General features: G+C 37.9%; 1 protein-coding gene across 3 annotated transcripts in view; it reads left to right on the top strand.

Moving 5' to 3' along the window:
- LOC111653137 (cell adhesion molecule 2-like) overlaps positions 1 to 3,501 on the top strand; it is a 145,583-nt gene extending 142,082 nt beyond the window's left edge. For all 3 annotated transcript variants that reach the window (XM_087173287.1, XM_023403607.2, XM_023403606.2), the window contains 2 exons: positions 1,290 to 1,412; positions 1,515 to 3,501. In XM_087173287.1, coding sequence (XP_087029413.1) covers positions 1,290 to 1,412; positions 1,515 to 1,633 — 242 coding nt within the window. In that variant the 3' untranslated portion in view covers positions 1,634 to 3,501. The remainder of the gene's footprint in view (positions 1 to 1,289; positions 1,413 to 1,514) is intronic.
- Positions 3,502 to 12,916: the final 9,415 nt, after the last annotated feature.

Raw genomic sequence — 12,916 nt, 5'->3', positions numbered from 1 at the left:
TGTTTGTATTCTCGCTTTGTGACAATGAGTGGTATTTTAAGTGTTGTCTTAGTTGTCTTGATTCGCTGTAGTTTGTTTCAGGATTGGCATATGAATAGTCGGTGTATTTACATGTGAATTAAAGCTCAAAACTCTGGTTGGACAAGTATAAATACTTAATGGTCATTTACTCACACTTAAGGTGAAAGCAAGTGTTGTGTTTGGATGACAAGTTCAGCTGCAGTGCATCAAGAGCTGTTTAGCTTGTCCCATTCCTGTGAGCTGTGAGCACCAGCCAAGTGTGATATGAAAATTGCTTGTGCTCCTTGTTGACAGTGGAACACCTATACAGATCATTATATCCATCGACATGCTACCGAAACTGAGTTAGTTCAACTGTTGTACCAGTTGACAATTATTGCTTCAAAGTCTGAAGTGCCTGCCTGTGAATCCCTAATAAAACAGTCATGGTGGTTCTATTGTGCATGGTGTTAAACTGCATGTTTCACAATTTCATCTTTTTTTATTATTCTTATTCCTAACGTCCCTCACTTTAGTTTGATGAAAATGAGGGTTGCATTCTGTTAACAGAGGAGTATAACGAGGTTTATAGGAACATCCCCGTCGTCATTTCCCAGGGTCACTTTGCAAAACTGAGCACAAGCCACAGCCATTCATCAGCTTGAGATAATGAGAGCACAGGAGGTGCACAGTAAAGACACAGCCACTTAGAGTTTATTACACGACAGACACAAAGGCATGCTCCTGCCTGGGAAACCTTCAGCCTCCACTCTGCCCGGAGGACACCTCGTGTTAAATAACACTTACTTTAAAAAAATAAATAAAAAACTGATCCTCAGCAGCAGAATGTGGCAGCGAGCAGGGAGAAAACACAAAAGATAGTGTGTGTGGAGGCTTTGGCTAAAAAGCTGAAACATCACTCAGAGCTAGACTTCAGCTTTCTTGCAGCATGTTTCCGTTGCTAACACACATTTTTGAATTGTGTAGAGATTTGTGGTATTTCCTATGATCACTTCTTTCATAGCTGAATTCAGGCACTTCAAAGCAGCAATGTCAGGTTGCTCTAAATATGGCAGAAGCTCATTTGGGGCTGTTGTGCTTTGTTCACAAATGTAAAAGCTACATCTGGATTTTTTTTTTTTTTAAGGATAATTGCAGGAGCAAAATGTTTTCATTGCTGTTTAAAAAAATGTCTACAGCTGCATGAGACAGCGGCGGATCATCTTGCAGGTGTTAATATTATCTCTCCACTTTTCGCTCCATGTCTCTCTGCCTCTGTCTTATTTCAGATCCTAATGCTTTAGGACAACATGGACCTGACCACGCTTTAATCGGCGGAGTTGTTGCAGTCGTGGTCTTCATCACCTTGTGTTTGATAATAGTTCTTGGACGATATCTGGCCAGACATAAAGGTAAAATGGGTCACTCGAGCTCCCTTGAATTGCAATGGTCTTGCCTGGAGTAAATGTATATGTCTAGGTGGATAAACTTTCTGTGGCTCTGTTTGTCTGCAGGGACATATCTAACACACGAGGCCAAAGGAGCAGAGGACGCCCCAGACGCAGACACAGCCATCATCAATGCTGAGGGAAACCATGTGCATGCAGAGGAAAAGAAAGAGTATTTCATTTAGACTTCTGTTGCTTTTTTCTTTTCTTTCTTTATCCTTCGTTTCATGACAACTTTTGACAGCAGACATGCAATTTTAAGCTGCCTCAGCATCGCAGTCTGTTTTACTTTACTTATTATTTACTTGTTCTTTTGCCTTCTCCAGAAAGCTCATGCTTGGATATGCTTGTTTTCAAAGCATTCGCTGACAATATAGCCTTCTCCTTTTGTAATCAATGTACCCCATGTACAATTGGATTATGTCCATTTCAGTTTTACGGTGCCTAAATGCTGTATATTTTTCTGCATTTCTTTTATCGCTTGCATTCTCTCTCTTCTCTGTTACGTCACCTGTTATACAACTTTTTGCAGATTTTTTAAAATTCAGAGGAAATGTGCTTCAACTCAAGTCTTAGCTTTTCAAACTGTTTTACGTTAAGAACAGAGTGTGTTAAAATACATCTATCTATCAAGCATTTCCATCAGAGGAATCTTTTTAGGGACTGAATGGTCTTTAGATATTTACCCCACCACAGCCATATTGCACATGTTTAAAAAATAAATAATAAAGCAGACCAAACACTGACAAAAAAAAACTTCGAAGCACAATCTATGTGATTGTCTCAAGATGAAATTGACTCCCTTTTAGCAGTTTCCATGTCCTGCATTGATTTTATTTTTAGTTTTTACTCATGCTGTTGATTTGTACCAACAGAGAACAAGTCAGAATATTAAAGCACAAAGTCTGAGGACTAACACAGAGGGAAAACACATCAACTGTTTCTTGTCTCAGGATTCAATATGAGTCTAGATGGAGAGATGGTGTCAGATACACGATGAAGATTTCAGTACACTGAACGATTTTCAGTTATTGTCACGGATGAGGAACTTTAATTTTGGGTTGGTGATTTGATGTAAGATCCAAACTGAATGAGTGGAACCTTGTAGGGGTTCATTATTTATGTTGAATTTTATTGAACAACTATGCTCAATGTGTGGATATTGCTGTAAAATACTTTGCTAACGTGAATATTGGTGAACAATATTGTTGAGTCTTGGGATCCCTGACACATTTCGATTTGTATATTAGCATATACAGTATTTAAAGTATTCCACACGTCTTATTTTTTCCCATTTATCTAACAAGAGGTTGTTTTGTCATAAGGTATGTAAATAATGTGTAAGTATTCAATTTCAGTAAAAGAAAAATCGCTGGCTATAGCTTTTAATTTCAGGTCCATATCAGTTCCTGTCATTTTGATGAGATTATTTTCACATTTTTGAAGATTTCTTCAAACAGGGATTCTCAATAATTGCTTAAAATGTAAAAAAAACTACAAAACTAAAAACTAAAAAACTTAACAAAACAAAAAAAGGAAAAAAAATCTGGTCAAAATATATGTATTTATTATTATTATTGATTGACATTTATTATATAATGCTATATTGATTGATATTATTGCTGTTATTACTAAAGTAGTGGTCTGACATTAACTTTTCCATTTTTTAATTCTGAAACTTATCATAAAAAACAATACAAGGATCACCGTTATGGCCTTTGAGTTTGCTGCAAACAGTACTAATGACATGTTGAGGCATTGGTGAATCAGACATCCCCTCATTGTATATAGTCACTGTATCAAAGACACTGAACCACATTGCCAATGCTCATACATGTTATTTTGTTAGTTCAATATGATGCTATAAATAACTCATTTTGTACAAAGTTTTAATCGCTGTAATTAATTTGCTTTATATGGGGGATGTGTGAGGTTTTGCTTTTTTCTCAGTATTGAATATTCATTTTTCAACTATGCCACTGTAAAAAAAAAAAAGAAAAAAAGAAAAAAGAGAGACAAAGTGCGGATTAAAATATGAACAACTTGAAAACTGCCATTTTGTTGTGACTAAGTTTGTACTTTGAAATTAACTCATGAGTAATGCTATGTGCTTTTGAATTACAGTAGAATTATTAACATAATATCAGTCCACATATCTAAAGGAGCGTATATTGATGGACGGTGCAATGACCAAAGCTGCACTGTAATTGTTATTCCATGCAACTGCTGAGTATTACTCAACCTTTAGTATTAATAATACATGCAAAGTGTCTGACTTGTAGAAGGATTAAAAAGCCATGAAGCTCCTCAGGAAGATCGCCCGAGGCTATCAGCGCCGCTCATGATGTGTGCATTAATACAGGGTGACAAAAGGAAGACTCCAGTCTTCCCGAATTCTTCCCCTGTCTCACTGGAGCTGAGTTCGATATGCTTGAAGTGGCTTCATGAAAGTGGCCACAGTTGTGAACAAAGCAGGCTGCTGTTGCCCTTATTTTAACAAACTAGACAGATGGAGTGGGCTGGGTGAGGAAAACTGGAGGCAAACCGCTTTGTGATTTGACATCATGGTCAAAGATGTTGGGATGCAGCTCGTTGCTTTAATTGGAAGTGAAATGATAACACTTAAGATGAGACTTTATTGATCCCTGTGGGGAAATTAGATAATTGAAAAAGAAAACAGTGATAGCATCTAACAAGGATAAAATACAAACGTGATACCTTCACTGAATAGATAATAATGAAAAAAACAATAACAGTACAGTAGTCAAATCGAGTAAAGAGTTGTGCATATGCAGATGTCGCCTTTGTATTAATGCAAGATATACGGTAAAAGGATGGACCACTGATTTATACGCCGGTAAAGGTATTACAGCAGTCACGTCTTCTTAATTACTGTAAATAAGGATTACTGCAGGATAAATATGTGCTATAGATGAGTTCAATATGCATAAAAATATTGCAGTCTATAAAAAATCAAATAGTAGTGTGATTAGAAAAAACCCATGAATATTTGATGGGAAGAAATTGACACACAAGAGCATGGTGTGCAAATGTGCATTATATTCACATTATCTAAATAAGGCCAAATGTGATGAGTGTAATGGTAGCATTAGAGTAGCATTAGAAATACTAAACCTTATCAGACTTACATTTGAATAAGGTAAATGTTAGTATCTTGCACACGGTAGTGATTTGGTTACAACATGTACAATAAACCTTACCAATTTAGAAAAACAAAAAAGGCACCTTTTATGGTCCATTATCACTGCTTCAGTGGCACAGATGAACTTTTGGAAATTTGAGGATGGATATAATAGCACAGTGCAGATTACTGAGCTCATATTAAATGTCTCGACATCCTTAAAGGGAGATCTCGTTCCAGGACATGGGGCCCAAGTCATTATGATCCTCCATTCTTCAGCTCCCATTGACCTTGAGCATAATGTTGCTTCCCAGCAGACTAATGTTGCCATTATCAGCACACTGTCCGGCCAACCACCTGCCTGCTTCGCACAACGCCTCCCTCCCTCTCTCTTGTCTCGCAGAGACCGTTCCCAATGCTCACTTCATAATCATTACCACCAAAAGCCCAGCCAGTTCAAAGAAACATCAGCTCCCACTATCACACTCCTCCGCGTTATTGAAAGCTCAGTGCTTCGTTAAGCTATGTAAATTGAGATAGACTGTCTTGAATAATGCCTGGCAGAAAATAATGCTAAGAATCCATCATAATTTAGTAATTGGATATCAAGGGGGGGAAACATTCATGTGCAGTGGTAAATAGTGAGTTGGAAAATGGATTTTCTCTTTACCCTAGAAATGTGAGAACCATCCCCTGGGCGATGTAACAATCACAGCATGACCTCTGAGGAGGCCTTGTAAGTCTTACTAAAGTGAAGAAACTGATCCCCACTGTACCCTGTAGGCAGGGTCCGTATCAGTCCTCCAGCTCACAATAAGCTCTTATCATAGCAGAGCAGAAATTTCTGACAAAATCCTTTAGGGACAAATTGATATCTTAAAAAACATTATTACACTTAAACATATTAGGTCTGCAGCACAATTCTGATTTTGCAGTGTTGGGCTAATAGACCTTGCAGTTGTATTTCCAGGCCTGTACAATTAAATAGCCAGACTGAGTGTGTTACTTCATGAGTATGAGTATTCGCCTTTTTGCTAGTCTCAGCGAGACTCGAATAGAAAATAATTTTTTTTTTTACTTTTTTTTTTTTTACAGTAACTTGTAAAAAAAACTGTGTTGACACAGAATGCTTTTTCTTTTTCATCCCGCAGCTCTGCTGTAGATTAGTGACAACTGGAGGAGCCATAGCTAGACTGTGCATGAAAAGCCCTCCAACCCTGACACAAATAGCGGTCCTTCTTTTGGATTAACAGCACAACGTTTTTATGCAGAAATAACAGTAATTCCACTTGTTTTCACTATCCAAGCATGTAAATTGCCTTGTGTAATTCACTGGGCGATTTGCTGAGGAAGTAAAAGGGTCAGAGGGATTTCGAAGATGGAGTGGGATTGCAAAGCAAATGCTTCCTCACTTCAACAGAAGTGATGAAGAAATGTTCTGTCCTCTGGATCATGTTTTTAATTACAGATTTAGTAGGTTATCAGTGACACTTAATAACCCAAAGATTCTTCCAAACCTTGAATCAATACCGTACTTTGATAACTATAATCGCAAAAGTCCCAATTGGAAAAAAAAAAAAACTATCCAACAAATCCAACAATTTTTTTTTATTAATATTGTGTCATCTTTCATATTGCCGGCCAGGAAGGACAAATATTTTGGAAGCGTTTACTTGTAATCATTGCTCTGCACCCAAAGATGAGGTGCAAAGAGCAGACAGTGGAAGATGAAATTCACAATTTTTCAATATCCTCCTTTTCATTTTCAGAACTTTGTGTTGGTAGTCTGTTATCATTGCCCTTAGAAGCCCGAGGTTGCATTGTTTGTGTAAATGGTTTTGTCTTTGATTGACAGTTCATTCTAATGGGGAATTGAGTAGAATAATAGCGCGTGTTTACAACACTGCTGCTCCCTTCAAAAAGGAATCATTGCAGACATGATGAGACCAACTAGTATTGCAGGTACACTCCTGGAACATCCTGGATTTGTCCAAATACCCACAGCTTGATAAGGTAAATATAGCATGTTCTTACTCATATATGTCCAGACAGCACATTTTCATGTTAAGATAAAATAAAAAATAAAAAAAAGGTTGAGAACAGCTGGCTTTTCTGTAGCCCCTTTTGACTTATAGCTACAACATTCACGCCTCATCTGTATCGCTGCTGAATCACAGGGCTGTAGGATATTATCTTGAGATGTGTTTTGCCTAATCATATTTGATGAGATTAAACAGATCACTCACACTTCCACTTGTGACAGGGCCGAGTGGAAGTTGGAAGGAGTCAAATGATCTGGAACAAAGAACATGAGCTTGTGTATCCCCCTGGATGCATCACCATGCCATTAGTCCAGATGAATGTGTACAGTCAGATACAATTCCCTTGTTTGCTGCATGAGGGCTTCCACTTTGAGAGGCAGCAGCTACACTGTTCGAATCAGGCCACATGCAGGCCCGTGGATTGATGACTGAAACAGGACTACCCACTGTATTTTAAACTCATTCATCCACACTGACTCACATTCTCTGTGGTTCATCTTTAAATAGTCTACCCTGGGATTGTATGTCTGCCATTTGATTTATTCTGTATTGTATTTTTAGATCTAATTAAAACAAACTTCTGTATTGTTTGGCTGAATTTTGAATCGTGCAGACCCAGGAGAGTACATAAAGGGAAGCCTTGTCTTGGTTAGTCTTTGGGGGAAAAAAAGCTAGTACCTGTGGCATAAGGTATGCAATAAATAGCGTGCCATCTGTTTGGATTTGAGCACTTGAGATTCTTCCAACGAGCACACCAGAGACTTAATTAAAGTTGGAATATTAGTGAGTGGGAGACTGATGTTGCTCCAATAAAATGACAGCCATAGGAAATCTTAGCATCAGTTTGATAACAGAGATTAGATTTTCTTTAGGGTGAAAAGAGAGTGCTGCATTTTGTCCTCAGAGATCATCATAAGATATCATTTTGATGCTTTCTTCAGTTGTGTTTTTGTAGCTGTTCAGTCTTTTAAAGTTCTGTGAGCTTTTGAAATTATGGTTTCCATTAATCCTTGGGAAGACTGCCATTTTCAGCTAATGTGCACATCTAATGGAAACACCGGAAATGATGTATGGTCACACAGGAACTATCATATTGAATGTTGAAGAGGCGTGCTAATGGCTAAATGGATAATTAGCCAGTTAATCATTGGATAACAAGGCACCATTTTTGGGAAAGATGATGAGCCACTAGTTCTTTGTCTCTCTCAAAAACAGGCTACTGCTAAATAAACAGCTAAATAAAGGCTTAATGAAATCCTCAGGTTTGGTTTATGTCATCATCATTTAAATTAACCTTTTCGCAAAAGCGACAATTCCTAACGTTTGTTAGAAGAACTTGTTGTTAAAGGGTTCATGTTTGTGAAAACTGTGGCTCAAACATTCACAACCACTGTCATGAATCAGCTTAGTTGAGACCATAGTTTTACTACTGTAGTTAGAAGTGTGATAGTCATTTATTATCAAAGCCCTCCTGATTGCATCACTGATGTGACAGGAAGATATCGAGAGGCAGATGTGAATTTGTTTGTGCATCAAAAGCCAACAAATGAGTGATTTCCTATAGCAGTTACTAGTGAGGAAAGTTTTCATTTGTTTTAAGGACAGGAGAACAATGAATAGGGTTTAAACTGTTACAATTATATATTTAACGAACATAATGACGGATGCTTTTCTCTAGTATATTCTAGTATAGGAATTTCTCTTTCAAGTAACACACCCTCCAATGCAAACAGAATATTAATACTTGAACATCATCATTGAAAAGGTTCTGACAAACTCCTGTGCCTGCAGGATGCCAGCTGTCTGGATGTGGGTGGACATCAGGTGTTGGCATCAGCCTCATTATCATCAAGGGCCTCCTCCCCCTCCTCTGGATGCTGTCTTTTTTTTCAGTATGTATAATAACGGCACAGGACGACATCAAGTTTAATTGCACTTGCTTTAAAATAGCATCAGTAACACAACATATGTTTTGGATCAATGCGCTGCTGTCTGTTGTTTGCTCTGTACTTTTATCTGTTGCCTCAGTAATCACATATATGTACACAAACTGTATCTCACATGTAAACACTTCTTTATCTTGAAATTGATGCTCACTTTGTGTTTATTCATTTAAAATTCCATGACTATCCTATAAGTGGGGATTTTTAAGATTAATAAAATGACAAAAGATCAGATCAGTAGCCATGTTGTTTGATCTGCAGTCTGGTGAGGACGGCAGGCACAACAAGGAGATTTTCTAATTCTACACACAATGGTTTTAAGCAGAGAGCACTGCTGTTGACTGAAAAATGCACCCATGGTTTGTGTAGGAGTGTATTGCTGCGCAGTTGAATTTCTCTTTCTCATCTAATGAATTTCTGACCGACTAGATACTGCGAAGCCTATTGATCCCAGCAGTCAGTTTTACATGTTTCATTTCAAACTGTGGTGTAGGCTCTACAGTGAAAAAACAAGCTTGATATGACCAACAGTTAACACCAGTGTCGCCAGGTCCACCAACATAATCAAACCACTTCAGTATGATTGACAGAAAAATACAGCAAGCGTTTTAAATGAAGGATTTAATCACATAAAACAAAAAAAAAATCTCTGCTCTGATCTGATTACACAAACAAGCACTTCCATAAATACTAATATAAATCTATATCTGTATTAAACTACTTTGCAAAGATAAATCATACTTAAGAATTGGTCGATGTGACAGAACATATTACAAGGATGCAACAAAGAACTTCTCTTGATTTATCGGGTTGTAGCTGCTGAAGACAAAGAGGGGAAGGACCAGCGCGGTAGCTAAGACTTGAATACTTCCAGAGCAGTGTGCCACTCTGTCTTTATGATGCCAGTCAGTGTGATGGTGAGCCTCAGGGATTACTCCAGACAGACAGCTCAGTAAGACAACTGATTAAATAGTAGTGAGAAGGGAGAAAATGTTTAATTCAGCCGTATTTAGTATTCATGGGACGGACAGCCATACAAGAGTTCACCTTGAGGGGTCATCAGGAGAGAAGGTCCAGAATCCCAAAGAGCTGCCAGGCCAAGTTTCCACAAAGCACTTGGAAAGACAACTGATGTGCAGCAATCACAAAGAACAATACATATTGTTCATGTTAGATACAGAAGATTTGGAATGAGGCCACTGTATCGTATATCTTTGTCAGGACTGTGAAAATTTCTAAGCATAAGTTTGACAACTCTTCATCATAATACTCTCAAAACCTTCTGTTAAAGGTTTGCAGCTTCAAGTAATTCAAAACAATACTATTTATATTAGCTTGGCTCTGTGACAGAGTGCCAGCTATAGAGACATGATGAAATCCCTGTGTTGAAATACCTCACCATGACGTTCAAAACTAATTCAATTATATGCATCAGCAGTTCAATAGACCTACAGAATTGGGTTATTGTCTGAAATGATGAAAAAAAGAAAAATACCAGTAAATCATGTGTGAATGAAGTTTAATGTAAAAATGATTTTCACAAATAGTTGCCAAAATGGGCTTCAAGAACAAGGGATAACAGATGATTTCTGCAGTCATTTGCCAAGCTATTACTCTGCATCAACTACAGATCCAATTTACTCTGTATCTTCAAAGGTATTCCTATAGTTGGGAGATAATATGGTGAAGGGCCAAGCAAGGCAAACAACAGAAAAAAATGTCACATAAAAGAACTACACATCATACACTGCTCTAGAGGAAGGAATATTCTAAAAATGTATAGTATTTTTATTATTATACTGGATCGTGTGGCTCGTTAAATCAAGGCCATATGTTTGGGTTTTGATCAATACCTCATTGCATCAAACACAGTGTGTTAATACGTCTGTGGAAAGTCAATATGGGTGATGTGCTTTATAATTAGAACCAAGAGATTCAAGAAATGTTATGAGTGGGTAAAAATATCCAACAGCAAAGTTGGTTAGTTGGTCCATACACTGATGTGTTTTTTTTTCTTCTTTTTTTCTCAGTACTTTCATGATTACGCTCCTCAGTGTCACCCCAGTAAGTCAAAAGTAGAGATCAAAGTATGCATCAACAATCATCAGTCACCAGCAGTCCATTTAGGTATGGTCCGCTTCCCCACTTTCATTTAATGTAAAAATATTAATATGTCACAGAACAATGAAACGCTGTGAGGCAGGTAAGAGGAGGGAAATTAACACCACCATTACCCCCAGCCTTTGCCACCTGCACCACCTTGTCTCTGCAGTTTTACAGTAATGATGTGAGAGTTGCAAAGGTCCCTGAGACAGGAAAGCACCCCAGAGATTTCCATATACTCCGAACAGAACCTCGATCTGCTGAGCCATCTCACTGACACGGAGCCCAAACTCACATTGTGTCCAAGTGAGCAGGTTAATCATCATACTTGTATAAAACTCAGTGAAGCCATATACAGTGCACTCTGTAAGTTGAAGGAGACTGACAGTGACTTTTCCCATTGTTTTTGTCTGCACTCCATAAATGAAATAATGACTCAGGTTATAGTGCTGACTCTCTGCTTTAAGAGTGTTCTCAACTGTATTGGTGAACGTCCGCAAAACAAGAAATAAGGGACAATGACTGCAGTAGCCTACGAGCCTGGCAGAGCTTTATCACAGACTTCAGACAAAGCATTTGCAACCAGATATATATTTCAAGATTTATTTTAATTGCTTCGACTTAACTTCTGGTCCCCTGCATTTGATCATCTGATGTAGATGTAAGCACCATCAAATTAAAGCTGTGCATTGCTACTTTAACCTAATACACTGTTTCATTTAAAATACAAAGTGCTGGAGTTCAGAGATAACGGAATGAAAATCTGCCACTGTTCTGCCTTTCATGAGCTGCACTTTTAAGTAGGTAGGTAAGTGAGGACGCAGAATCCAGGAGCCACAGGTCAGTTACAATAACAAAGGGGATAATATAGCTGCTAAGGAGTGGCCTACACTTGAACTGTTATGGCGCTATTGACCTGTATTGACCAGAAGTAGTGGTAATGACTTCCACTATGGCTGTAGCTGCAGTACAGGTCAATACCACTGCTCCATTACAATCTGTATTGTAGGCAATGAACTTAAACCAGCTAGAAACATATTAACTATGGTTACATCTTGCACATAGATATCAGCAATGAACCCCTTATGGAGGGAGCAGTTTTCTTTCACTAAAGAATGCTTCCATTTTTCACTTTTCATTCCTCAAGGCACAAAGTTCTAATGGCTTTAGTTCGAATAGCAGCCATTTCCAGCGATGTCAAGATCATATGCTGGAACATCACAAATGCTACTCATCAGTTCACTTACTCAGAGAATGTTGGAAGAGGACATATTCACTGCGCCCAACAGTAAGCAAAAGAGCACCATAAGGGTTTCTAGTGAGCCATAAGTCAAACATTCCTCGACACATTTCCTTTGAATTAGCACTTAAGCATTTTCAAGTCAATCTTGAGTATGTGCAGCCCGCTGTTCTGTATGTCCTCTTCTGTATCGTTATGGTAGTGAAGGACTAAAGAAACTGGCCAGAAATAATGACAGAGAAAATCTATGAAGCATCTTCAAAGTCATCTGTGCTTGGAATGAGACAAATTAAAGTAAAACAAGTCTGTCTTTACTGAAAGAGCCTTTATAACTGATTTCTTTCAAAGGTTGCCAATTCATAATCCATTGGTCACTGCTATATTAAAGCTATTATGAAGTGATGTCATTACATTAAATCATGGCAAGTGATATTTAAATGTAGGAAAGAAGCATTCTTTGTGATTCATGTCAGCTCATTCAAAGACATAATGACTGATCTCCAACTAATTCCAACTCTCCACAGAGTAGTTAGCCCGTGCACATTGTTAATCCAGTAATGTATATGTAAAAAATGTACTGAAGTATTTGATCAACTTCTGCATAAAGATGTTGCTTTACAAACTTTCAGTGCCTGTATTTTATGTTCGTTTAATGCTTGGATATAAAAGGAAGTCCTTGAAACATAGCGTGTTCTGTTTTCACAACCCTTTTACAATGATGAATCTGTCCACAACTCAGACCCAGATACCTACTGCTGTATATGGAGGATGTGTTGTAGCCTAGTTAGAAGTAAAGTTGCATCAATCCAGGCTATTTAGAATAGACTAGAATAAGATTTATAATAAAACGATTTAAAATAGACTATTTAGTCGTAGTACATATAGTACAGTTATGTTGAAGGCATCAACCGACTGATTCAGCTTAGAGACCTTACTGTAAAAACGCTAACTGGGGAGGTGATATTAGACGCAGAGATGCAGGATGAGGGGCTGGAGGA

This window comes from Seriola lalandi, unplaced genomic scaffold, assembly GCF_002814215.2.
Source record: "Seriola lalandi dorsalis isolate HSWRI2012SDOR001 ecotype SW California unplaced genomic scaffold, Sedor1 jcf7180002054163, whole genome shotgun sequence".
Lineage (NCBI taxonomy): Eukaryota > Metazoa > Chordata > Actinopteri > Carangiformes > Carangidae > Seriola > Seriola lalandi.
This window is presented reverse-complemented; position numbering and strand designations above follow the sequence as displayed.